This window comes from Notolabrus celidotus, chromosome 1 (genome assembly GCF_009762535.1).
Source record: "Notolabrus celidotus isolate fNotCel1 chromosome 1, fNotCel1.pri, whole genome shotgun sequence".
Lineage (NCBI taxonomy): Eukaryota > Metazoa > Chordata > Actinopteri > Labriformes > Labridae > Notolabrus > Notolabrus celidotus.
In genome coordinates, this window is record NC_048272.1 from 31,264,233 (window position 1) to 31,292,146 (window position 27,914).

Below are 27,914 nucleotides of genomic sequence, written 5' to 3' on the forward strand. Positions count from 1 at the left end.
CTGATAGTAATGTAGTGGAGTAAAAAGTCCAATAATTGTCTTCTGAATGTAGTGGAGTAAAAGTAATAAGTATCCTCAAAAAATAATACTCAAGTAAATTACAGATACTCAAAAAATGTACTTAAGTACATTACTCAAGTACATTTACTCTGTTACTGTCCACCACTGATAGTGAACAGGTGGTCCTGAACCAGTAGAATCCAGACAAGGTGAGCAGGACCAAGACTTGAAGCAGAAGTTATCCTGTCTCAAAGTGAACATTTCAATTAAAGGTTATTTTGGGTAAGGTCAAAAACACAAAAGAAGTCAGACACATCGCCCCCTGCCTGTTGACTCTGTGGTTAAAAACGTTAGAATGGAATTCTTCTGACTTCTCAAAGCCAAAGAACAGCTCTGATTAATTCCAGACAAAAGGGATGCTTGAGACAACCTGATCACACGTTATATCAAATCACTCCACAGAAAGTAGTCCGTCTCATTCCCCCTCTGCCTGTTGATACTGTGGTAAAAACGTTAGTGTGGTCTCAGGCTGGTCTTGAGTGTGGGGAAATAATGACAGCTAGTGGGCATAGATGTGAGAGCAGCCTGGGGAGCTACTGGACCCCAACCATCTCTGAGAGTGAAAAGTGGAGCAACATCCGGTCCTGTGATACAGACAATAGCAGCAGAATTGGAGAGAGCATCTCTAAGCTGCTGATCTCTACAAAGTCACTTAAACCAGGAGAGGTAGAGATAACAGCAACAATGTTCAAAGATGAGACATTGGACTCATTTATGTTTAAAGATGAGTCAATGTCAAAAAGAAGAAGGAGAGCTGTATGAAAACAACACTGAAAGGCTGAAACAAAGAAGATCATGTTTCCTAAGATAAGTGTAAAAACATTGCAAAGATAAGTTTCAAAACTGGTGATAACAACAAAATGTTTATATTTTACTGGATTAGTGTATCTTCAGTCAACTTGATAATACAGTTATGAAACCTAACCAGCTAACTTTTAACATGCGACTAATCAACTTTTATGAACTGTGGAGTATTCCTGCAGCACCTGACCTGACGCTCACGTGCTCACCTCTGTCTCAAAAGTAGAACGTGTGAGTTAATGTGATGCGTTGATGCTTTCAGGCTGTTTCTGCTTCAGTTAAACCAAATCATCTGCGTATGACTGCAAACAGCTGGACCCCAAACACACACACGCTGGACTGCTGTACATGTGAGGACTCAGGCTGACCTTTACAAACTGGAACTTCCTGGAAAGGTTTGATTTTCCTGGAAAGTGGATCCTCTGAACCTGTTTACACTTGGTTTACATTCTGAGTCTCAGATCCCAATCAAAGAGAGATTAATACAACTGTCATTACTCACACCAAGCAGATGTCTGGGACACATCTGAGTGTTTTTGAGGTGTGAACGGAAAACTGTCCCGAAGCTTTCATTAGCAGATCACATCAGGTAAGAGCATGATGAGTGCAGGATGAGGTGTTTATTATTGTGACAGCAGGAAAACATTAAAAATAAGGGAGATGGAGCGGCAGTGAGGCTTAGCGAAATAGAAAAAAAGAATAATGGATATAAACAGTTTGAACATTTATACCATTCAGGTTTGAACACATAATTGAATGTTGTGACCCCAGAGGTTACTGAAGTTACTCACAGAATTAAATACAGTGACTCCAAGCATCAATGTTGCGACCCCTCAGATTGATGATGAACCTTCGGACCCCTTAGGTGATTGTTTAGAGCCCAAAGTTTAATGTTGTGACCCCATAGATTAAGGCCCCCTTGGATTGAATATTGGACTCTGTCAATTAAAGCTGTGACTCAACAAAATAATTTTGTGCCCCCTACAGGTGAAAATTGTAACGCTTGGATTATTTTTTTGACCCTCTGTATAAATATTGTGACCTCAAAGTTAAATTATTTAAATTTTCTGAACTTTTTTATTTAAATAGTAACCCACGGTTAAATGTTTTGACCCCTTATAATTAATGACACATGGATTCAATGTATCAACCCTTTAAGATTATTTTTTGACCTCACGAGTCAAGTTGTAAACCACCTTGGAATTCATTTTTTGACCAGTTAATGTTCATTTCACCTTAGGAGTTACATTTTGACCTCTTTGTATTATTTAATGAAACTTCTGAGATTAATTTTTTTGACCCCTAAAAAATAATTTATGACCACCTGGTGGCAAGGTATTGAACACTTTGGATTAAAGTTGGATACATGTATGACCCCCTGGGATTAATGATTAAACCCCTGTGTGTTTTTGACCCCTAAAGATTAATATGATGACCCATGCAGATTTAGTTATTAAATCTGGAACAGTTTCAAAATACTACCAACTGCATCTTTAAATAGTAAATACTACACACTGTAGCTTCAAATACTACACACTGTACCTTAAAATACTACACACTGCACCTTTAAATACTACACACAGCACCTTAAAATATTGAATACTGCATCTTTAAATGCTACAAACTGTAACTTTAAATTCCACAGGCTGTACATTCAAATACTACGCACTGTACCTTTAAATACTACTCACTGTTCTTTTAAATACAATACACTGTACATTAAATACTACACACTCTACCTTCAAATACTACACACTGCATCTTTAAATGCTACACACTGTACCTTTAAATACTACTCACTGTACCTTCAAATACTATACACTGTACCTTTAAATACTACACACTGTATCTTTAGATACTGCACACTGCATCTTTAAATACTACACAGTGAACCTTTACATTTTCCTGGTAAGTGAACCTTATATGAAGTGCAATAATATAATATATATTATTATAGATATTCTAACCAGAAGCTATATAAAGACTCTGTTAGATTGAGATTATGCAGTGTGAAGGATTGATAAATGTGATAAATAAAAAAAAATAAAAAAACGTGCTGCGACTGTCCTCAGCAAAAGGATCCAACTCTGAGTGCCGGGTTTTGTAGGGTTAAATGCCTTGATTTTGAAATCTCAAAGTATATTTAAAAATAGCCTCCATGTAGTGACTGACTCAGGCCTTCAGCAGGGCCACTGTCATAATATCTTAATACTTAAACTGAAGGAGATCATCTAAATATATCCTCCAGCTTTTTCACACAGAGGAGAGGAGGAGGAAGAGGAGGAGTCAGTCCCTCGGGTTTAAACTCTCCACGGAGAGAGAGACAAAGTCAGAGTGAGCCGAGACAGAAGAGAGAGGACATCAGCTGCAGAATTTACAGAACCAAGAGAACCTGCAGAACCTACAGGACCGAGCTCCTTCTCCAGAAGACAGCTGATCTGTGAGTTTCAACATTTAAACTTCCAGAGTTAAACTGTTTGTTAGGCTTGGCAGGCGGCCAGCAGGTAAATAGAAGTCATCCTGGACAGGTCAGCTGTTTATCTGATCACATGTTGTCTCAGATTAAGATTAAACACACAGCATGTTTTTAAACAACAGGTTCAGACTTGTTTGCATATTTTACATGGATGTGTTATACATTTTCCTCTCATATTTTCAGCGTTTAGTCTTGTTGCCCTCCTGATCTCTGAGTCTTCACTGTGTTTCTGTCTGTAGGACAGAGGAGCTGATTTTAATATCATATTATCTACTCAGAACAAAACATGGTGAAGCAGCGTTTAGTCATTAGGCACCACACATCTGGAACACACTCCCTGAAAGCTGTAGGTCTGCTCCAACTCTCACCTCTTTTAAATCAAAGATTAAGACTTTTTTATTTGCTACTGCCTTCCTATCTTTGCTTATTTTTACTCACTTTAAATGCAAATCTTAATTTTATTTTTAACATATTTCAAATTTTCTTTTCTTTTCTGTTTTATTATATTTGTCACTTTAATTGTCTTCTTTTATGCTTGTCTGAATTTTTCCAATGCTTTTAATGTTTTAATGTAAAGCACATTGAGTTGCCCTCGTGTATGAAATGCGCTATACAAATAAAGTTGCCTTGCCTTGCCTTGCCTTACTCTCTAATTTTAGAGATTTCACATTATTAAAAGTACTAATGTTTATGAATTAGATGACGTTCAAAAGTATAAGCAGCCATTAAAACAATAATACAATCTGTTTTTGTGTAATACTGAGTCAACAGAATGAAAGAATAGAAATTAGACTTTTAATAAAATCACTGTTTTAAAGTTGAACTCTTTACAGTTTGCAGCCTAAACTCAGTGCATCATGAACGCTGTAGTTCAGTCTCTCTGACAGACCGGGGGGGGGGGGGGGGGGGGGGTCAGAGGTCAGGAGTCAGGCCGTGTTTGGATTCTAAATCTTCTCTTTGAACTGAAGCTTCTGATTAAAGGTTAGCCGTTAGCGGTTAGCCAGATGGCCAGATGTGGTCGCTGCAGCAGCTGGATGCTGATTGGCTGTCGTCACTGAGCTGCAATTAAATACACAGATTAGAGACTGAATGTGTGTGTGTGGTCCCGTGTGTCTATATTTGTGAGGACTTTCTACTCTTCAAAGACTGTTTGAAGAGTCAGATCTGAGGATTAAAGCGTGTCAGCATGTGTGTGTGTGTGTGTGTGTGTGTGTGTGTGTGTGTGTGTGTGTGTGTGTTTCAGGTCTGACAGTGAGGCTGTCAGTTAGAATTTATGTAGGTGACTCAGGAGGTTTTTCAGCTGATGTTAAATCATGTGTCATATGTTTGGTCTTTCCGTCCCAGTTAAAATAAATATTAATGTTACTCTAACATCACTGTGATATTTAAGTGGACCCTGAGGGGACATGGAGGGACGTTTATTTGGTTTAACCTGGGAACATTTTGTGACATCCAGAGGACACTTTGAAAAATTCTGAGGTCTTACAAATGTTTTTTATTAAGGTGAATTCTGAGTCATGCACTTAAGTAACAGCTGGTTGCACATAGAGGCCTCTGTGATTCTTCCAGTCTGGAGGACGGCTGATTCTGATGAAAACCAGGCTGTAGACAGCTGCCCACCTTACAGGTTTTATCAACGAAACATCTGCTAATGAAACTTTAACCCTAGAATCTAGATATATATATATTAGACACCTGTGACCTCAAGTGGGAACATATGTTGAATCTCACAAACATTTCTCAGGATCTTGCAAAACTTGTCTTACCAAAGTTGATCAGGTTCTAGATTTAAGTTCTCTAAAAAATTTCACAGAAACTTGCAGGAGATTTCCAATGTCTTACAAAAGTTTGAAATGGATCTCGAAAATGGTCTCAGGATTCAAGGTAAATTTATTTGGATCTTGCAAAGGTTTCTTACGATCATTCAAAAGTGTCTCAGTATTTCACTGTAGTTTCTCAGGAAGTTGCAAAAGGTATCTTGAAAAAGTGTCTAAGGATGTTGCTGAAGTTTTTCAGGTTGGCACAAAAGTTTCTTAGGATCTTGGAAAAAAACTGTAGGATTTTGAAAAACGTTCTCATGATCTGAGTCTGACAAGGACCCCCTTGGAAAGGAGATTACACATCTCAAGGGGTTATTCCCAGTTAAGAATTTGATATAATCCCTCAAAAGTTCCTCTGGATCTTACAGAATTTCTCAGCATCTCAAAAATGTTTCCCAAATCTTACAAATGCTATCTTGCAAAAATTCAACATCGCCAGTTGTCAGGATCTTGCAAAATATATTTTGAAAATGTTTCTCAGGAGCTGAAGTTTCTTAGATTTGCACAAAAGTTCCTCAGGATCTTCCAAAGGCTTCTCATGATCTTGCAAAAGTTATCATGTGAAGGTTTATCAGGATCTCGCCAAATTTTGTCAGGTTTTTGCAAAATAATTACAGAATCTTCAAAATGTATCTTGCTAAAGTTTGATAGGATCTTGTAAAAGTTTCCCAAGATATTGTGTGTCTTAGGATCTAACAATGTTTCTAAGGAAGAATTCTTGATATGACACATTTCCCTCGGATCATGCTGAAGTTTCTCAGGTTGGCACATTTTCAGGACCTTGCAAAAATGGTAGGATTTTGAGAAACTTAAGATCTGACAAAAGTTTCTCAACATCTCCCACAAGTTTCCTAAAATCTTACAAAAGTTATTTTTCAATTTCACGGGATCTTACAAGTTTCTCAGGTTTGCACAAAACTTTTTCAGGATCTTCAAAATGGTTTCTCTGAGGATCTTGCAAGAGCTTTTCATAATCTTGTGAAATTTTGTCAGTTTTTCACAAAGCTTTGTAAGGATCTCGAAAATGTATTGTGCTAAAGTATTGAGGATCCTGTAAAAGTTTCCTAGAATCTTGTGTGTTTTGGGATCTAACAAAATTTCACAGGATCTTGAAAATGTTTTTTTAGATAATGAAAAGTCTTCTTTGGATCATATTGAAATTTTTCATATTGGCACATTTTATCAGAATCTTGCAAAGTTGGAAAGATTTGCAATATTAAAAAAAACTGTTTTACGATCTTACCAAAGTTCCTCAAGATCATTAATAACCTTGCAAAAGTTTATTTGCAAAAGTTTAACAGAATCTTGCAAAAGTTTTCTGAGGATCTAGCTGAAGTTTCTTGGGTTTGCACAAAAGTTTCTCAGGAACTTACAAGAGCATGTCATGATCTTGTTAAATTGATCACGTGAAATTTTGTGAGGATCTTGCGAAATTTTGTCAGGAAATGTCTCACAGGTCCTTGCATATCTCCAAAAAGTTATTTGCCAAAGTTTGACGGGATCTTGCCATGGTTTCTCGAAATCAACCCTCTCCAGACATTTGAGAAAGATGACATTACTAAATTATTTAGAGGATGAGTTAATGGACGTTAATTTCATTTTTTTTTACAACCTTTATGGATTCAGGTGAAACCAGTTGATTAATTAATAGCATATAATCAGTATGATAGGTATAAAAAATAGAATCTGAGAGCCAAAACAGAAAGTAAACAGAGTTCTTTGTCCCTCAGGTTTTCTCAGAGAAGGGGGAGGATAGAGGGGGGGGGACAGAAGGGGAGGCCAGAGGGGGAGGATAAAGTGGGAGGAGTGTTGTGAAAGAAGGTTACTACAGTTCAAGATTAACAGTGTTTATAAGGACGACAGTCTGGGAATGTGTTCAGCTGCAAGCCGTGGAGAAACAGGAGACATAAAAACCCGAAAACTATCTGTACATTGTGACCTCTGGCCTACGGCTGCAGCTTCCTGTATACACTGGGGGACAGTTTGTCTGCTGACACTTTGTGCTTGTGTTTGACTGTGAGTCAGAGTCACTGCTCAGGGTCCAAACAACCCACGATGTGCTTGTTTTGTTGTTATGAGACAGGAATGCCAAATAGACAAAACCTTCCTGAATTGAATAAGTTTACATAGCGGTGATTCAGAATTATGGTCTACTGTTGAAGCCCTCTTCTCAGAATTCTTTGGTTAAACAAACCCTGTCTCCTGTTGACAAAGTGGCACCTACTACCTAGCAGTTTTAATGTACCCACCATGATGTCACCCACTGGTTTGTTTACTAACATTTTTCATTTGTACCAATCTTCTTAGTTTTACCTTTTCATTTTTGAACCAGAAGTGACCAAAGTGAGTGGAGTGGAGTTTGACTGGAGACACTCAGTGTCGTGGAATTTTCATAATCTTATATATGCGTATGTAAGAATGTTTAACTATTGTATTCTTTCTGTCTCAATGTCAAGTTAGAATAACTTGATTCCTATGTCATCTGTTACGGGTGAGATAGTGTCAGGGTGGTAGTCAAGGTCTCTCCCCTGCTCCTGTCTTTATCTATGTTTCATGGCCGACTTACTGTCTCCAGAAGTTATCTAACTTTAGCGTCATCTTCGGAGGGAATAAATACCGTGCCTGAGGATTGGTCTGTCAGAACTGACTTGGCATTGCACTGCACTCTCCTGCCTGTGTACTGTTATGTTAGTTCTCCTTGGCCAAGTTCTACATAAACTATTTCAACGTAAGCCATCCGAGTATCCTGAGTCTTCTGTGTCCAGTGTCCAGTTTGTTGCTGAATTCCATCACACTCAGTAATTAGCCAGTGCTAGCTCAGCCTTGTTTGGTTTGCACAAAACAAAACAAATATTATATTGATGGAGAAAGTTACTTTCTTATGCGTGCAAGATAATGATTTTGATCTGATAAATTGGATGTGGCCACTATGACGGCCACCATTCTATTTTTTTATATTTTTAGCCAAACTTGCCCATTTTCGGAAGGGTGAAGAAGGGAGCAAGGCATTAGCATACATTTGGTAATGAGCTAATGCTAGCTCTGGCTTGTTTTTTCAGCAAGATGAATTAGCATTTCTTTAGCAGCTGTGACTGGGCTTTAAAAGCACCCGAAGTTCTGCTACATTTGTTTATCCTTGTGTGCACAAGATTATTATCTTGATTATAAGTTGTTAACGTCTTTGGACAAGTGGGTGTGCCAGACAGAAGTCCAGCGTGCGGAAAAGCTCAGCCAGAACAACACACCATATTTTTATTTGTCGGCTAACTAAGGATCTTTATCGTTTTTACCTCTTCTGTGTTTCTAAGGTTGACGTGTTCTGTCTCAAGATGACTTCCTGTCTGCTGTCCCTCCTCTTCCTCTTCCTGTTCCTCTCCCCTATGATGTCAAGAGCCAACGCTCAACCAGCCGGATGCAAAATTCGAATCACTGACAGAGGACTTGAAATGTGTAAGTTCATAAACTCATCACAATAAACATGAAGTCAACTAAAACCCAAACCAGATTAAATTATAACCCTGATATAATTTATTACTGGAGTTTATTATCAAGGGGTCAAATTAAAGCCAAAATCTAAACTAAAACCCAAATGTGACGTATAACAGATTTAAAATGTAATCCATATTTAGACTGGTACTCAGATATGAAGTATAATCCATTTCTAAAGAAGGATCCAGATTTAGAGTTTAATCCAGGTATATAACCCAGATTTATGTTCCAGTAATATACAGTCCAAATTTGAATTTTGATATTTGAAGTGAATTAAAATACAGATTTAATGGAGGATCTTGATTTAAGTATAATTCAAATGTATCAGTAAAGGCTAAATAATTAATATGTGATCTAAATTCATAATCCAGTCTCACATATAATCCCACATATATAGTAAAATTGAGTCTTGAATTGAATCCAATAATTCAAAATATGACAATATATAATAATTAAAATAAAAAATACAGTTTTGAATATCACCAAAAAAGAATTATCCAAATACATCTCATTTTAATCCAGAATAAAACTACAATCCAGAAATAAAGCATAATCAAGATTTTTGAGTGAAATCAGAATTAAAATATTATCCAGATTCAACAATCTCAAAGTTTTACGTGAAATACTGTTCCAATTTTCACCAGAAGTCTCACACCTAGAAAAATCTAGATGTAAATGGTGGATTCAAAGTTGAATCCACATTTACATTTAAACTAGATTTAATGTATAACCCATGTCTTTAATTCAGATTTTGAATGTAGTGAAAATCTAAATATTGATTTGATTTTATATGTTAATTTTGATCTGGATCACAGTTCAAAGCAGGATTATGACACAAAAAATAGATAACACATTAAATCTAGATCCTACTTTAAACTTGAATTACTCTCTTAATCTGGAATAAACTTCAAACAAAAAATTTCAAACAAACAGAGTTACAGATGAAACTTACAGTGTAATTCTGAATAAAACTTAAAATCTCTGTACTCTTTATATTGGGATTAAAGTTAAATTTAGTGCTTAAATGTGGTTATAAATCAAATTTTTAACTGTAATCCAGATTGAATGTGTAATCAATGTATAGAATGGAAAGCTCACATATTAAACTGGAACTTGGATTCATCGTTCAGATTAAAACAAACAGATCAAGTCTTAAAAACAACTCCAGGTCCAAACATGAAACTTGTTTTAAAGTTGAGTTATTTGATGAGTTATTGATTTCAGTGTTTTTTGTTTCCAGTGAAGTTTGAGACTCAGAAGTTTGTTGCAGAAGAGCTCAGTAACATCAGCATGCCAGAAATGAAGGGCAAAGATGGACGCTTCCAATACACCATCACTGAGTATGAAAACTACACTCAGTGGAAAACCCAGTGATACTCTCATACTGAATATTCCACTTGTGTACTCATTCTCTCTCTCTCTCTCTCTCTCGCTCTCTCTCTCTCTCTCTCTCTCTCTCTCTCTCTCAATCACTCTCTCTCATGTCTCTCTCTCTCTCTCTCTTGTCTCTGTCAGTGTGAAGATTATTGAGCTGAACCTGACTCATGCTGATCTGCAGATTGTCCCTGATGTTGGTCTGATGTTTGGAGTCCATGACTCATCAATCTCGCTAACTTTCAACAGACGGATTCTCTACTGGTTTTTGTAAGTTCCTCAACAGAACATTAATGAGATGAGAATGTTGATGATGATCTTGATAGTGATGGTGATGACGATGATAATGACATTGATGATGAGAATGATAATAATGATAATAATGATGATGATTATGATGATAATGATGATGATAATGGTGAGAATGATGATGATAATGGTGAGAATGATGATGATGATAATGAGTATAATAATGATGATGATGATGATAATGAGTATAATAATGATGATGATAATGAGTAGGATGTTGATGGTGATAATGAGAATAATAATAATGATGATGATGATGATAATGAGTATGATGTTGATGATGATAATAATGAGAATAGTAATGATGGTGATGTTGAAAATGAGTATGATGTTGATGATGAAAATGAGAGCAATAATAATGATGATGAGTATGATGTTGATGATGAAAATGAGAACAATAATAATGATGATGAGTATGATGTTGATGATGTTCACAAGAGATATATTGGTAGCTATCTAACTTAAAGAATTGATTATGTTGTTTATGAAGCTAATGATGATAATTATGATGAAGATTATGATGATTATTTAATGAAAAAAACTTAAGATGTTGTGGATGATGATCATTTTGACTACAACAATTATATTGGTTATAATTATGAACATGATGATAATGGGGGTCATGATGTTGATGAAGATCAAACCTACATGATCAAGTCATTTTAAATAATATCAAACTTTAGTGGTTATAATGAACATGATAATGGTTATTTACAATAATGATGAACAAGAGGATGAGGATAATGATAAAGATAATGATTGTATTTAATGATGAAGACCAAGATTAGGATGATGGTTGATAATTTATCTAGTGAAATATTATTAGGATGGAAAACAGCAATAGGTCTAGATTATGATGATATAAGTGAATATGGTAATAAAGGACCTGATGATGATAGATAATGTTAGTAAATGATGATGATGATGATGATGATGGCAGTTACCGATAAAAATGTCAATGTTGAAGATGATTTTGGTGGCAGCTTAAATGATGATGATCACGTGACTAGTTGTACTTCAGTCTGAAGACGAGCTGCTATTATATTTCAGTTACGACACAGGAAACATCAACGCGTCAGCTGAAGGAGTGAACATCAACACGGTCCTGAATCTGATCAGAGACGATGAGGGTAGACTGAAGATCAATAACATCACCTGTGACGCCAACATCGCCAAAATGAGGGCCAAGTTTACCGGAACGCTCGGGTAAATAATCTGAGATACTCATCAATAATATTTTCTGTTAACTGAACAAATGTGTTACTTTTTATTATGAATGGTTACTGCTGTCATGTGACCTCAGCATCAGCCAATCAGGAGCTATTTGTGATCACTTCTGTTTTTAATTTTCAGGAAAGTTTATGATTTCCTGGCCACTGTTTTGACAACAGGCATGCGCTTCCTCCTCAATCAGCAGGTGAATCAATCATCTTTCTCAGAGTTAGCTCTCTCACCAATGTGTCTCTTACCTGTCTGTCTCTTAGATCTGTTCCTCTCTGACCTCAGTCTCCCTCTCTTATCAGCCTCTAACATGTTTATCCCTGACACATCACAGTCTCGCCCTCTTTCTGACCTGTCTTTCCCCATGTTTGTTTGGCTGTCTCCTTTACCTGTGTATGTTTAGTAACACTCTCTCTCTCTCTCTCTCTCTCTCTCTCTCTCAGATCTGCCCCGCTCTGAAAAATGCCGCCCTGGTTCAAGTTAACCAGATGTTGCAGACGATCCCTGTAAGGACAGAGGTTGATGAGTACATCGGGATTGATTACGCTCTGATTGAGGATCCGGTTTTGACGTCCGGGAGTCTTGACATGTACTTCAAGGTCAGTCTTTGGTATTTTGGTGTTATAGACACTGACTTGGTGTTAGCTGATACTGACAGTGTGTGTTGTGTCTGCAGGGGATGTTTTTTGACCTGTTGCAACCGAACGATACATTGGTGAACAATGCTGTGGATCCGGTCATCAAGGAGCACGACCGGATGGTTTATTTGGCTCTGTCTGAGTACTTCTTTGACAGCGGGATGTTTGCCTACTACAAAGCAGGGGTCTTCCAGATGAACATTGTTAATGAGAAGGTCACAACCACAACAGAACCTTAATAAGACCAATCAGACTGCTGAGACTATCATGAAAACAGATCTGCAATGAGGACTTTCACTGACCGACTACACAACTTATGCAAAACACACCCAATAGCTCTACACGCCCCAAAAACACCCAAAGCAACAACATATAACTGAAATACCTCAGACTCCAAACCAACGAAGACCTTAAACCACAAAATGTAACCAAACCATCAAAGATTGCAAAACAGAGCATTTCAAAACCCCCATGGTACTGCAAAAAAACACCAGACTACCAATTGTACCACAGGCCCCTGTACCACTATAGACACCTAATACACTACAAAACTGTCACAGGCTGTCATAACTAACATGGATGTCTAAAACCTGACCCCCATGACTAACACAGACTCTGTAAAGCACCTTACAGTAAACCTTGGATTTAGACCCCCATATCCCAGAGACCACCAAAGCGTACGGAACCAAGATTATTTTGTAGAAGTGAAGCGATCGTGTCTGACCTTCTGTTTTTATCTTCTCATCCTGCAGATGCCCAAAGACATGGAGGTGCTGTTGAGGACCACCTACTTTGGAGCTTTGATGATGATGGTGAGCAGAAACAGACTAGAGAATGTTGTTTCAGGTCTTTTTCTAATAGAGTGATGTCTACATTTACAGAGTGGAAGAGCAGGGTATGCTTTCAGAACTGTAAATCAAAACACAGGCTTTAAAAAGTGTTCCAACCACCTCATCAAAACATAGCCTCTTTAAATCAAAAGCAAACATGGCAATGCCAAAATGTCAGCCTGAAGCTACAGTCCACAAACCAACAGGCGATGTCATGATGCTAATGTCCACTTCTATGCCCGTCATCAGGGATAAATGCCTGTTTATGTAGTGTTAAAATAATATGCTTTAGTCTTTCCACTGTCTAATATTCATGATAAGTAACAACAGACCAGAGGCCTGAAGAAACAGGTTACTATAGTTGAATAGGAGCAGTCACAGCAGATTATTATGATGATGACAGACATTGTTAAGGCTGGTAACCATTAGACTAAGCTCAGAAGAAAACAGTTTAATACTGGAATAATGTAAATTATTACAGTACTTCATGTTCTCTCAGTGTTTTCCTGGTAGAACCGGATGAAGTACGGTGTGTTCTTTTACCTAAACCTCCTGTGAGAAGTTTTCAGCTGGATATGAAACATACTAAAGTTAAAACTGATCCTTCCTTATGACCCACAAAAACAAACCAGATCATCAATATCAACCCTGATCAATCAATCAATCAATCAATCAATCAATCAATCAATCAATCAATCAATCAATCAATCAATCAATCAATCAATCAATCAATCAATCAATCAATCAATCAATCAACCAATCAATCAATCAATCAAATCACAACAAATATTATTTGAAGACTCTTTACAGACAGAGCAGGTCTAGACCGTACTCTATGTTATATTATTAACAAAGACCCAACAGGGATAAGATCCAGTCCCATCTCACAGACAGGACTCAGTCTGATCTCATCTTAATCCACCGTGAGCAGAGCACTTTGCAGCATTTAGCAAGTTAAAGTGACAAGGACAAACTTCCTTTAACAAGCAGAAACCTCAAGCAGAACCAGACTCATGTTAGATCTGCTGAGACCGAGTTGGAGAGAGGGATAGAGGGAGATGTAGAGAGAGAGAGATGATAGTGGTGAGAATTATAAAAATAATTGGTCTAACCCTTGAAGGTCTTGTTTGCTTTTGTAGGTCATTTAGAGACACCAGTGTTGTTTCATAATCTAATAAAAAAAAACTCCTCACAGGAGCTTTAAAGGTGTGTGTCACTGATTTACATCTTAACCTGTCAGTATGTTCTCGGTAGAACCCGGCCATGCTCGAGGCTCCGCTCTCTCTGGAGTTCGCCGTCAACTCAAGTCCTAAAACCACCATCAAAACATCCGGGGCAACTGTCGTCATGACAGCTATCGTCAAGGTGATGGTGCTGCCTCCAGGTCAGCCTCAGGTCCAGCTCAGCAGCATGACCATGGTACGTACACACACACACACACACACACACACACACACACACACACACACACACAAGTACAAAAACAGTTAATCAAAATTATGATTTATTCATGTTTCGGCCTCTCTGTCCTCCTTCAGGAAGCAAAGTTTAACGCTAAAGTTTCCATGAAGGGGAAACGACTGGCTGTTCATGCTGACCTCCGCAGGTACACACACACCAAACACACACCAAACAAACACACACACACACACACACACACACACACACACCTAGAGGGGAACAGACGCATCATATGACAATGACATGAGCTGTGATTGATCGGTTTCTATTGTTGGATGGGTATCATGGGGATGTTGATGATGATTTCAGAAACTGGTTTTGGGTTCTGGATCGGCTCGCTAACGGTAACAAATTCTTTCCCTTCAGGTTTAAAATCTTCTCCAATCAGTCAGCGCTGGAATCTCTGGCAGTGAGTGTCTTCTTGTGTCACTACATTCAGAGTATAAACTGTGAGAGTGCATTTATAACAGTATAAACTGTCTGTCTGTCTGTCTGTCTGTCAGTTGATTCCTCTGCAAGCTCCTCTGAAGGCGATAATGCAGATGTCCGTGGTTCCATTAATCAACAGTAAGAATCTCATTCATTAAATATGTTGCATTAAATTTGTGTAGTCTCACCACTATCATCTCTTTCTCTTCATCTCCCTCGGTGTTACCTACTGATTATATTTGTGTGTGTGTGTGTGTGTGTGTGTTCAGACTACACTAAGAAAGGGGTTCAGATTCCTCTGGCTGATGGGATGGATTTCATCGAGGAGGTGGTTGAATATCACGATGTAAGTCAGTTTACCTGTGACACACAGTCCTGTGTTCTAATCAGTGTGTATTTCATTTTGTCCCAATGCTGATTTGTATAATGTACATGTTCCAACTCAGTGCTGCTCCCTGGTGTTTACAGTTGTGTTGCTCTCTGCAGGGTTTCATTGTGATCGGTGCAAATCTTCAATTCACCAAAGGACTGAGAGAACTGATCTAAAGATGTATATATGTAGAATATTAACAGTATATATACAGTGTAAGTCTAAACATGAATATAAATACTGTATATGACTCCATGTTGTAAATAAAGTCAGGTGACTAAAATAAAGGAATAAACTAACACCGAGTGTTGATGTAAGGTGTTGGTCTCTGAATTCTACAGGAGATGTGAACGCTGTTCTCACGTGATGAAGGAAAAGTCTACACAAACAAACAAACAAACAAACAAACAAACAAACACAAGGGTGCACTTTGTAATGTTTTCACTTATATATAGATATATTTTAACCAAAGCTAGTAACTCCAGTGAGATCATGTCAGGTTGAGTTTCCAGCAGCATCCTGAGCTTGCATTTAAAATAAGTGATCAAAAATTAATTCAAAACACAGGAAAAAGTTTACTCGTCACCTTGCTGACAGACCTGGGAAAACATAAACTAAACTATACTGTGAAGCTGAGACACTAAGGCACTAAGACTCCGTGGAAACAGATGGAGATACAGTAAAACTGAGACTCAGCAGCAAAGGATGGAGAAACTGAGAATCGGCTGAGGCAGGAGATACAGTGAAATTGAGTCTCAGCAGAGATAGATGGAGATACAGTGACAGAGACTCAGAAGATACAGATGGAGATTCAATGAAATTGAGACTCTGCAGACAGATAAAGATAGTGAAACTGAGACTTGATTGAAATGAGCTTGCAAACTTTGCCAGTATCATGCAAAAAATTGTCAGCTAAAATATCTAACTGTAAACGTTAACAGGTAAGAGTACTTTGTTTAATTTTAAGTGATTTTAAATGATTCTTCACTGTGTAATTACGTTTTATATAATAAGTGTCTTAGTGATGAAATCCATGTCCTGGATATTAAGCTTTAACTAACTAAGTCTGGTTGCTCCATTTTGAAGTACAATTCAGGGCACTTATTATCCAGGGATGGGGATCTTCTGTGTATGTAGAAAAATCCAAAAATCAGCACATACTTCAGTGAAAAATATCAGTCTGTATTAAGTCAGTTTTAGATGATTAGAGCTTATAAAACACCAAAGACTTAAATCAAACTAAAACTATTGAAGATTTCTGCCACAAACTTAAATTAAATCAACATTACAACAGCTTATTGACTATTGAATGAATCAACAAAAAGCTCTGTGTTTCACTTTATTTATTTATTAATTTATTTATTAACAGGTAAAAAAAAAGTACCATAAAATTACATGTCATTCCATCTGCAGTATATTCACAGTAATAATATCAGCAGTTATTTGGTAATATCAGCAAACTGTTGTTTTTTCCTCAGGTGACAGACCCAATAATTTAATATAACTTCATTACCAGTTAATCGACTTTAACATAATTACTTCTCTGAGTTTCACTTTATTTAAACTTCCCTCATTTTTCACAGTGTGTGTAAACTCAGTTTAAATCACAGCTCTATGGATACATCTCTGTTTTAACTCTTTGGACAGTCATTGGTGAACTTCTCAGCAATGCCGTCGTAACCGTGAAAACCACATTTTGCACCAGCGACTCTGCAGCCGAAGGTCAGAGCATCCTGCAAACTTCCACCTGTGGACCAAAAGTATGTTTATTGAAGTAAAATAGAAGAAAGAAAGAAAGAAAGAAAGAAAGAAAGAAAGAAAGAAAGAAAGAAAGAAAGAAAGAAAGAAAGAAAGAAAGAAAGAAAGAAAGTCAATCTTAGTGCAGAGAGCTTACGTTTTATGGGAATCAGATGTATATAACATTGTGTCATCTACATACAACCTAACAACCAGTTGCATTTACAATAAACAACAGGAAAACTTAGTTTTAGAAACACATAAAATAAATACATATCTATACTTGTACATTGCAAGTGCATGTAAACAAGTGCAAATGTGTTTTTAAAAAGACAGCGGAGAACCACATCTAAAGTGTTGACAAAATCAATAAAAGTTGCACTTATCAAACAACTAGGTCTGAGAATAAAGGCAGTTGATGAAAAAAGGGGAATCAAATCTTGAAATTCTGGCTCTGTAATGAGAAAGACTTCTTAGTTTGTGTCCTAAAGAAATCTAGTCTCACCGTTGGACAGCGTGAAGATGACGGCAGAGTTAAAAGTGTCTCCGGCTCCAAGAGTGTCGACAAGATTTTCAGGAGGAAATGCATCCGAGTGAACGAGAACACCGTCAGGACCCAAAGCATCTGCTCCTTTCTCTGCCCAGGCACATATCAGGACGGCCCTGAGACCGACAGGACACAAAGAGTGAGGCAGGTCAGAGACTGAGCCAGACATAGAGAGGAAAGGGGGGCAATGAGAGGGGAGGCAGGTGAGGCAGTCTCGGTCCTTGACTCACCCTTGTTTGACTCGGCTGTAGAATCCTCTCAGAGCAGCTTCAGCTGATAGGAAGCCAAAGTGTCGAGCAACGTCTTTACTGACAAACACCTGATAAAACAAGAACAACTGAGGAGATGACACAACCTGACGACTAGGGGACTGCTGATGATGACAAAGACACCTCAATGAACAAGAACATCGAAAGATGAAACAAAACCTGAAGGCCTGAAAACATCTAAGCTTCAAAAACACCTCAAAGAAAATATTGAGAACATCAAGAACACAAAAACAACCACACATGAGAGAGGAACCAGGAACAGGAGAACATTAGAAAACACAAACTGAAAGAATCCTGTAACAGACTTTATGATCTAAAAGATAACCACAAACACTCGTACCACGTCACCGTGAGGAAACAGCTGATACAGCGGCTCTCTAATCTTCTCTATTTCCACAGAGACGGTGATTCTCTGCTCCTGAGGCAGCGTGCCGTTATACGTCACTACCTGCTGGATCATCTTCACCTGTTCGACAGCATTTCTGCCCTGTAGGTGAGAAAACAGTTTAATAATATCAGAAATGGACCGGAAGAACTATTTATGTCTCATGTCCATCATTCAGACTACGTGAGTTTATTTGGCTGCTCAGGTTTCTCTGTTTGAGGCTCAGCCAGTTAAGTTTCTCAGACTGGCTCACCTCCCAGTGGATCCACTTGAACTGGTGGAGGTCAACTTTGGAGAAATCCTCAGCCGTGACATCAGGAAGGTTCCTGAAGGGCAGTCAGTGAGGTTAGGGTTTATGTTAACACTGAATAAATACAGGAAGACAAACAGAGACAGAAGCTCCTCCATCACTCGGGGTAAAGTTAGGGGAGTCTATGTTTACTCCTGCCCACAGTGATGACATCACAGTGACATCATCAGGCTGAGAGGGATCAATCAATACAACTAACATGAGGTGCTTTTCGACCAGTGGTACCAGGAACTACTCTCCAAGGGACTAAATGGTTACTGTGGCCCATTGTTGTCTGCGATTCAACAGAGGCCTGAAGTCCCAGAGAGATTATCCAAACCAGACCAGTGACGTATGGAGAAAAAATAAAAGTAATGCACTACACCGCCAGACCAGTAGAGGGCAGCAGACAGAGACGAAGGTCATTCAACAAAGATGACTCCATAGAAGGAGACAGACTTCATCATGAGTTACACCACAGTTAGCCTGTTAGCATGGAGGAGATTCCTCTTGTGTTGTTTTTGATCGTGCTGTATTACAGATGGATTCACTGAATCAACACTCTGAAGGAGACGAGCTCTAGAGACAAAGAGGATTCAAAACACCTGAAACACTCGACTCGAGCGACCATGTTAACTGGAGACTTTCAGCCGGATGCATCCCTCACAAACGTCTTTAGATGATCATTAAATATCTGATGAGGATATTTTGACATTTGAGGAGTTATTAAACCAAGTGAATCACAGGTGTGAGAGATGTTATTGTGGATGGAAGGTGAAATAAAACACTGTGGGTACTCTACCAATCAGAAATGTTCAGCATTGCAGGCCCTGCCCCCCAAAAGTTCCTGGACCTTTTGATAGTACTACCTCAAATTAACAACTTTTCAGGGGGAGACTAACTACCCCAAAACTAAATTTAGACCCTGGTTCCTCTAAAGGAAGGTTCCTCTAGTTCCTGGGGAAAGCTCCTGTGGTCGAAAAGCACCTTTAGAACACTGTAAAAGTAAAAAGAGTGGATTAACCTTTAACATGTATATTCAATCACAGCTGAAATCTCAGTGTGCTTTAAAGGATGATGAGGAGGAGTTTCTTACCTTCACAAAATTCAACAAGGATTACAAAAACGTTTAAATATTAAAGCTTGATGTGTCAAAGTGTCTGTTGGACTTTGAGAACAACATTTTATAGTTCAAATAGATCAGATAACCACAGCTAGGCAATAAAACTACTCATTAGATAAGGGATCAAAACTAAATTTACAGCCTCACTGATGACGTTCAGACATTGTTACTTGATAATACGTGATGACTGGAGATCAAACAGCCGAACAAAGGGCAGAGATGTGATTGACAGCCAAAGGTGGTTACGTTTTGTGCATCCATTTGAGGTACAAACACAGGTCCCTTGGTGTAGCTTTGTTTGAGCTGCAAGTAAAGTAAATATAAAGATTGAACCATAGGAGCTTGACAGTGACCAAAGTGGACATCTGTTTGTCTTCTCAAGATGTGTGAACAGTTAATTTTAGAAAATGGGGCCTTGAGGCCTAATCATATGAATGCTAATGGCAGCTCAGCTAGCAGCCCCCTTCACCAGATAATCCAGTGTCTGCCAAACGTCGTGAAACATTTGCTGATTTTACACCTGAGGTGGCTTTATTCCGGTGAAATGGGTGAACTCGTCATCGCAGGGTGAGGATAATAATAAAAATGTGTCTCCAGAGGTCCAACAGTCATTGTGTCACACAGCAAAATCATATTTTCTTCCCATTCTGATGGCCACAGACTGAAATCAGACAAAATATCGGCTTATTACGCATGTTTTCATTTTTCATTTACAGACATTAGAGCTTGAAGAGTTCACTTCCAACATGACCAAAAGAAATTTAAAAACTTACAGCATGTACGGAGACATTAAGGGGGTTACATTAAGTGATGGTGTGCCACACCAGGAAAAAGCTATTTTATGTGTTCTGTTTGTCGTAAATCTTCCTCAGTGTCTGTGAGAACAGAGGTCAGGACTGCAGATGTTTATCAAATCTAATTTGATCACTTTGGAAGAAAACTCTTCACAAACATCAGATTAAAAACTCTCTCATTATCCAACATATTTCTTCATATTTTTGCATTAATGAGGTCAAAATAAACATTCCAGAAATTAAACAAATAATTGGAATTAAACGCAAATTAACCAACAAGAAACCACTGCAGAGATAAACTAAACTGAAGAGTTTGTGGGGAACAAAGTGAAAGCTGTCAACAAACAGATTTAAAATAACTGTCCAACATTTACCTGATGGACCCAGAGTTAGATGGTTTCAACAAGTTAGCCACATCATCTAAAAACGCTTGCAGCAGTGAGGTGTGGAGGAAGCTTCAGTCACTTTTTCAATTATTTATCATTTTGTTTAAGGATATATATTAAGGTTATAGCTTGTTTAAAATGTTTTTACACCAAATAAAACAGTATCACTCTTCTACATGTCGGAATTTATGAAATATTTCCAGATTTTACTCCTCCCCCTTTAAATATATGTTGCATTTGAATGCCACCATAACACAGCCAGAGTGATGAAGAGAAACATAATGTGAAAATATTTTCTGACTGTCCAGATTTATTCTTTCTGAAGCTTCACTCAGATTATGATGCATCCTACAGTCAGGAGACGCAAGAAAATCGGCACTTAGACAACTTTGAGAAGCAGATGTTTGACATATTTGCCTAAAATACAAACTGAAAACACTTTGAGGTCATAAAAGTAGTTTTTAAAATGTTTCTTTTAATCAAATCATCAGTGATTTAGTTCATCGCTGCATCTCTACGCTAGAGGTGTTAAACGTATACCTGTTTTCCCTGAACAGAGCAGAGTCGGCTGCTCTCAGAGAAAGAAGAACCTGACACACCAAACAAACCCTCAGCTGACCTATGCTCCATCTGATTGGTTGTTCAAGGGTTTAGTTTCTCTGCAGTGATCAAGACCTGGATCAACTTAGGATCAGGATCAAATTAAATCAGGATCAGATGTTCATGCTTCCTTTAGGCAGGTCAAACAACGTTCACCAAACACCTCCGCTCGCTTGTTTCTTTAAACCTGCAGCACCAGGAGGGTGGAGCTTCTTATTCACCTGCAGCACCAGCTGTGCATAAGTTGTGCCCTAAGTTAGGGTGTAAAGTCCTCACTAAACCAAACATTGAAACTAGTAGGTTTGTAACTTAAGTTGTGTCGTTGTTTGGTTGCAACACAGAGATATAAGGTTCATCTTAACTAGTAGACAGTAACGTCCAAACTAACCAAAACATTGTCGCAGATATGACGTTTACACTTCCAGCAGCCAATCAGAGGAAAGCACCAATTTTGATGCACTGTTATCTTTCGTGCCTAATCGTCTCAGAACTGACCAACAGCTGAAACAAACTAAAGTAATGATAACTACAGTCTAAATCCTTAATCTACGGTGTGTATAATAAAAGTGACATCGAGTGGTACAATTATCAACTACAACATATGTTAATACTCAGGAGGGCAAATCTTGGTCATCATATTTTTCCAAAGGATTTAATCTCTCGCGGATATCGCGTTGCAGACGTCATATAGCTGGGAGGACCCTCTGTATCTCCTCATCATCCCACTTTTCAAAACGACGCGCCATGGCAGCCGATATACTGTACGGAGAACTTTACACCTACTAGGACCCAAGTGTAAGAATTAAGTTGCAACTTAGGCTTACGTTGGAACTATCTCAGCTGGTGCAACGCCCAAAACATTAGTAGAGTGTAAACTCCATCCTAAATGAGAAATTACGTTCAAACTAGGCTATGTTTGTACTTACGCACAGCTGGTGCAACAGGCTGCTGAGGATGAATTATCACTCAAGCATGCTGACGAATACACAGGGGTTCAAGGTTTTTAGTCACGTTTTTCTTTTGCGTTTTGTCACATAATGTACTCAGCCTCCAAAAGTCCTGCAATGTTGATCATTTCCTCATTTTCAACTTGTGCGCACAAGATAAAAGGTTGATAGGGAGGCGGTTGTGTACGCCATCATTTGCTAAGTGTGATGAACCAGACATAAACATTTAATTTTGGCCCCAGCACGCTGTTTCATCTGATAACAACAGAAGCATGTCAGGTCTCTAACAGCTTCCTCTGTAGGAGAAACAAGCTGAAGAAATGCTTCAACACAAACTAGTGAAAACTAGCATACGCCAATTTCAAGCCGTTTTGTGCGTACGCAATGTTTATAAATGAGACCTCAGACCTTTTAATGGGTGTGTATGTGGTTTCTGGTACTTGTGCAGTCAGCCTCAAGTGGTCGCTCGAGGAACTTTTTAGAACTTCAGCATAGGCTTCATATCTCACGGCTGGAGGTTGCTGCTTGACATCAACCCAATATAACAGGCCTACCTTACAACCCTGTCCAGCAGAGGGTGCTAACCTTGCAGAAGTTTGACTGGTTGGTTAAAAAAAGGCTTCAAGCTGCTTTTGCTGCATTTTAATACAGCACTTTGCTCTGTTTAAGTCCTTTAACAAACAAACATAGAAGACCTGGTGGTTTTTGGAGGGAAATCCGCCACACAGGAACGTCCCTGATTGATACTTTAATGTTAGTGGGTTAAACAGATGATTAGTAGGACTGAAATGTTAATAATGATATTTAGCTGTGTGACTAAGGAGAGGCTTAGTAAACAGTTATGAGTTATGTGATGAATCATTTTCTATTTTTCTATCTCTTTGAGCGATGACCTGTTGAGTTTACACTAACACGGTCTACATGGAGAAGAACAAGGTGTTTAGTGAGCGTTGTTTGTACCCGGCCGGTCGTCCGGTCATCTTACGTGTCGGACAGAACGACTGTTCGAGATCCGCTGGACGGACAAACCACACAACACGCACAAGGAGTTTGACCTTCGACCTGCCAAGCCACAGCCGACACATCGATCGCACGCTGCGAGAAATCAGCCGTGATGAAACTGACAGAGAGAGAGACAGGAAGCTGTTCATATCCACTCTGTCCTTCAAAATAAAACTACCGGCACTCAGAGCTGCGTTCTGAGTGGTGGAAAAGAGGCGGAGCGGCTCCATGATGCTGTTCCTGAAACAGGGGCTGTTAGTAACACACACACACACACGCACACACACACACACACACACACACACACGCACACACACACACACACACACACACACACACACACGGTCAAACCTGTTCATATGCAGGATAGTGCGGCTTCCTGTGCTGATGTTGCTGATCACCATGGAGGCTGGAAGGACACACTGAGCGTGCTCAGATGCCAGAGACACGTCGATGTGGAACTTCTGAAAATCCTCCAAAATAAAACTAGAGATGGGAAAAGGTTTACATCTCCCCTTTACGTCAAAATAAAAGCACAGACAGAAAAAAGGCCTCACTGATGACATCACAGATCAGAGCCAAAAAGACGACTATAGCTGGATCTCAATCTTCACACTCACTGACTCATCGAAATGGAAACAAAGCAAACATCGACAGTGACAACGAGAATAAATACATTTATAAGTGACAACATAGAAATAATCAGTTTTGGGGTTATTGCTCGATGTTTGTAGAGTTGTTTTGGTTTCAAACTGGGAGAGGATAAGCAGTAAGCAGGAGGATGACTTAGTTAAAGCGCACAGAGTGAGCTTGATTGTGTTACCAAAAAAGTTGACGAAAGGATATTTGACATGTCTATGAGGGCTTACAGTTTGAACAGAATACAAAACCTGCTGTCATTAAACCCTTAAAGCTAGGGTTGGTAGTCTCGGAAACAAGCATGAATTTGAATGTAGCATTTCCTCAGGACTCCGTCTAACCCCTCCCCCCTCCCCTCGGAACTCCTCCAAAACGACGACCCTGCTCACATGCACGAGCGCCGCTGATTCGAGACCATATGATAGTGACTGATTCAAAACCGGTCATCAGCACATCGTTAGTGATTTGCAATGCCTCAACTCATGTCTCACAAAACATTATCATAGTGAAAGTTAAAAACACAAACAAACATGAAATGTACGTGCAGGAGGCGGGCAGAACGGCAGGACGGGAATTGATTGGTTTCATATTTTGGCTCCTGATGGCAGGGATTGGTTGGTGTTTTCCCAGGTTTACTGCGGCTGTAGATAGCAGCTTTTTTCGCTCTTTTTTAAGAACACATTATGTATTGATTGCCACCGGGACATAAAGATCAGTTTAACCAGTAATACAAAAAAAAATCTGATTACCAACCCCAGCTTTAAGATGATGACTACTTAAAAAATCTTAACAGGAAAAAAATTAAGCCATCCTCCTCTCTCTCTTTGATGACCTCATTAAAAAGCGTATTGATGGATGTATTGATCAGCACTCACTCGGCCACGGGTCCAGCAGCCAGAGAGCCCATGAAGGCGCAGGGGGCTCCGAGCAGCGACAGCACCGTGCACGAGTTTGAAGCGTTTCCTCCTCGCTGCCAACGCTGAGACAGACACCTGCAGCACAGCCAGGAAATCATACTGTTAATAATTTGGTTACAAAAGCTCAAGACAAGACAACTTTAAAATATCAGATTATAATGGTTAAAACTGAGGATAGTTTAAAGCTTCTGCAGCTCATGGGAGTTTTATCTCAGGGAGGCCAATCCAAGGTGACACTGCAACGAGGGGTTACACCAACATGGATCCTCTGAATAGAAGGAACAGGATCTGTTAAATTGTATACTTATTTATTATTAATGTGGATACAGACATATAGATGATCTCGTCTTCTTCTTGAAGAACACCTACAAAGCAAACAAGGCCATCCACTTTAAGTCTGACTATTTCTATATAGCTATTTTTTTAACGTATCAAACCGCTGGGTGGGGGGTGGATGTCACACTAATAGAACAGCCTCTTGTTTACATTTTCCACTGCTAGGAGTCAGAGTAAGTGATTGATTTTTTATTTTTTAAGTTGTACTTTTGGACTTTGTGTCTTTATTAGATAGGACAGCTGAAGAGAGACAGGAAACGTGGGAAGTAGAGAGTGGGGGAAGACATGCAGGAAATGGTCGTGGCCGGAAGTCGAAACTGACGACATCTGTGCCTCTGACTATGGCCTCAATATGTGGGGTGCTTTGACCACTAGGCTACCATCACCCGACTTCTTTTTTTTATTTTTTAAACAAGATGGATTAAAAACATGACTTACACATGCACAGTTTCCAGAACAAAATCAGGAAAGCAAAAACAGGTATTGATTTGTCCACAGGGGGCGCCAGAATTTACACAAAGTGAAAGCTCCTCATTGGACCTCTTAAATCTTATTTTATTTTACCTCTATGCTCACAATAATTTATAAGTCTACTGTTGAATCACTTTCTTGTTTTATTTGCATTTGACCTTTTGTATTGTTAGGATTTTTCACACGTCTTTTTGTCTGTTAACCTTCCTGTTGTCCTCAAATTTATTAACATCTTTTATCCTTGGGGTTAATTTGACCCCAGCAATTTAAACCTCCAGAAACTGATTGTTACCCAGGTTTATATGGCAAGTACTTTATGTTTCTTTGTTGACTACCTAAATAGCCCTTTAAATAGAATATATTTCAAGCATAAAAACAATTAAAATCATTCAGAAGGACTTTATTTGTAAAACAGAACATCAAACTGCTGCAGGTTTGTCATGCTCTTATCGGCCCTGCCTTGTTTCTATGTTATCAAAATGTATGACACAGGACACATCATTGAATGTCTTTAGAGACATGGTGGCTGGAAATATTATATCTCAATCTAAAGGTTGGCGATTTGATCCCAGCTCCTGCAGTCACATACGGAAGTGTCCTTGGTTATAGTGACCTCATTATCCAAAACAACCAAAACAAATGTGTGTAAAATTTTGATATTTCTTATGTTTTATACAGCTAAAACAGCCTGGGGTCAAATTGACTCCAAGGACAGTGACACGTAATTTTTTTCTTACAGGAAATTGGAACATATCAACATTTTAATTTTACCTTTTCCAAGTTGTCCCCATTAAATTAGGAAAAGTCATGAGATATGAAGCCAAAAAAATTATATTAGTCATTAATTTAGAGACGTTAAACATTGAATGAGGTCCAATTGACCCCAAGGATAATAGGTGGGTTAAAGGTATATTTTATTTTGTTATTCTGTCATGTCTTGTCCCTCAAAGCACTTTTTTTTTCCAAAGGTGCTATATAAATAGCTATATTACTATTATTGACAGTTTTCATGTATCTATTTCATGCATTTAAAATAAAACTCTTTAGTGTGAGATCGTCTTTGAAAATGGATTAAAGCTGCTGTTGGTAGTTGTGATATTATCAGATATATATCAGTTTGGAGAGAGATTTCAAATGTCAACACTATCCCTTCCACCAGATTTCCGTCACTCAACCAATCAGAACAGAGAGTAGGAGAGTAGCTCTGATTGGTCAGTGATAATGGGAGCGAGGGGGATAATAACATTGCTTGATACAAAGCCTTTGGAAAACACAGAGACTTCGCCATAATCTCAAATAACTTTAATTACTGATGAGCACTGAAGGGTATTAAGACTGTTTTTCCAAACCCAGCTGAAAAAAATAATAGTTTTTTTACCTCATACCTACCAACTGCACCTTTAATCACTTCGATTTCAGATAAAACAGCTCCTGTTAGTCTAAGGGTCATAAACCCGTCACACATCAGTCAGAATAACACAAACACCGGAAACAGTCCATAAGAAACCGTACCCGATCAGATTTTTCAGAAAGAAGTGAAGTATTGATCATTCATTGGAAGATAATCATCAGTACAAACACGAAGTCACTGATCACCTGTGACCCTCTGTTAGCCCGTGTTAGCTATGGTGTTAGCATTAGCCTCTGTGCTCACCTGCTGTCAGTGTCTTCTTCCGGATATTTGTCCACCACGTTTATAATGTCCAGACACACCAGGCCCACACACAGAACCTTCTTCTTCTTCTGCTCCTCCATGATCATCAGCACACACTCACTCTGAAGCTGTCACACACACACCGCTGCAGCCTGGACTTTGACACACACACACACACACACACACACACACACACACACACACACACACACACACACACACACACACACACACACACACACACACACACACACACAGCAGAGTATAAAATAAGAGCTTCAGATAAAGGAGCTGCTCATTGTTTTACACCTCTCACATCTGCTCGCGACGAGCATCCGACAGGCGTGTTGTGTGGCGTTCACGCGCTCCTCGGATTTCCCTACTACTCGTAGACTAGTAAATTGTTCAATCCTTACAGTGCTATTTGAAAAACTTGTAACCTTTGAAAAATAAGAACAAAAGAATACAAAAACAAAAGTGAACTGTGAGAAAAAAAAATAAGAACTTAAAAATACTGAAATATATATTAAAAAAAAAGAT

General features: G+C 38.7%; 2 protein-coding genes across 3 annotated transcripts; one reads left to right on the forward strand and one right to left on the reverse strand.

Moving 5' to 3' along the window:
* The first annotated feature begins 3,178 nt into the window (after positions 1–3,178).
* On the forward strand, positions 3,179–15,595 carry pltp (phospholipid transfer protein). The gene is made up of 15 exons (XM_034685348.1): positions 3,179–3,301; positions 8,466–8,607; positions 9,887–9,986; positions 10,162–10,290; positions 11,380–11,535; positions 11,683–11,746; positions 11,994–12,149; positions 12,227–12,403; positions 12,941–13,000; positions 14,273–14,437; positions 14,557–14,624; positions 14,846–14,888; positions 14,983–15,046; positions 15,178–15,254; positions 15,395–15,595. Exons 2-15 carry the CDS (start codon positions 8,487–8,489, stop codon positions 15,452–15,454), a joined length of 1,440 nt encoding a protein of 479 aa, XP_034541239.1. The 5' UTR covers positions 3,179–3,301; positions 8,466–8,486; the 3' UTR covers positions 15,455–15,595.
* Positions 15,596–16,606: 1,011 nt separating this feature from the next.
* Positions 16,607–27,738, reverse strand: khk (ketohexokinase). 2 transcript variants are annotated; one of them, XM_034697516.1, is made up of 8 exons: positions 27,375–27,738; positions 24,872–24,988; positions 23,709–23,843; positions 18,470–18,542; positions 18,172–18,318; positions 17,793–17,881; positions 17,521–17,678; positions 16,607–17,025 (listed from the first exon to the last, which is right to left on the reverse strand). In XM_034697516.1, the coding sequence occupies exons 1-8, from the start codon at positions 27,479–27,481 to the stop codon at positions 16,910–16,912; spliced, it is 942 nt and encodes a 313-aa protein (XP_034553407.1). In that variant the 5' UTR covers positions 27,482–27,738; the 3' UTR covers positions 16,607–16,909. The 2 variants fall into 2 exon arrangements, with proteins under 2 accessions (XP_034553407.1, XP_034553413.1); XM_034697522.1 differs by lacking the exon at positions 23,709–23,843.
* Positions 27,739–27,914: the final 176 nt, after the last annotated feature.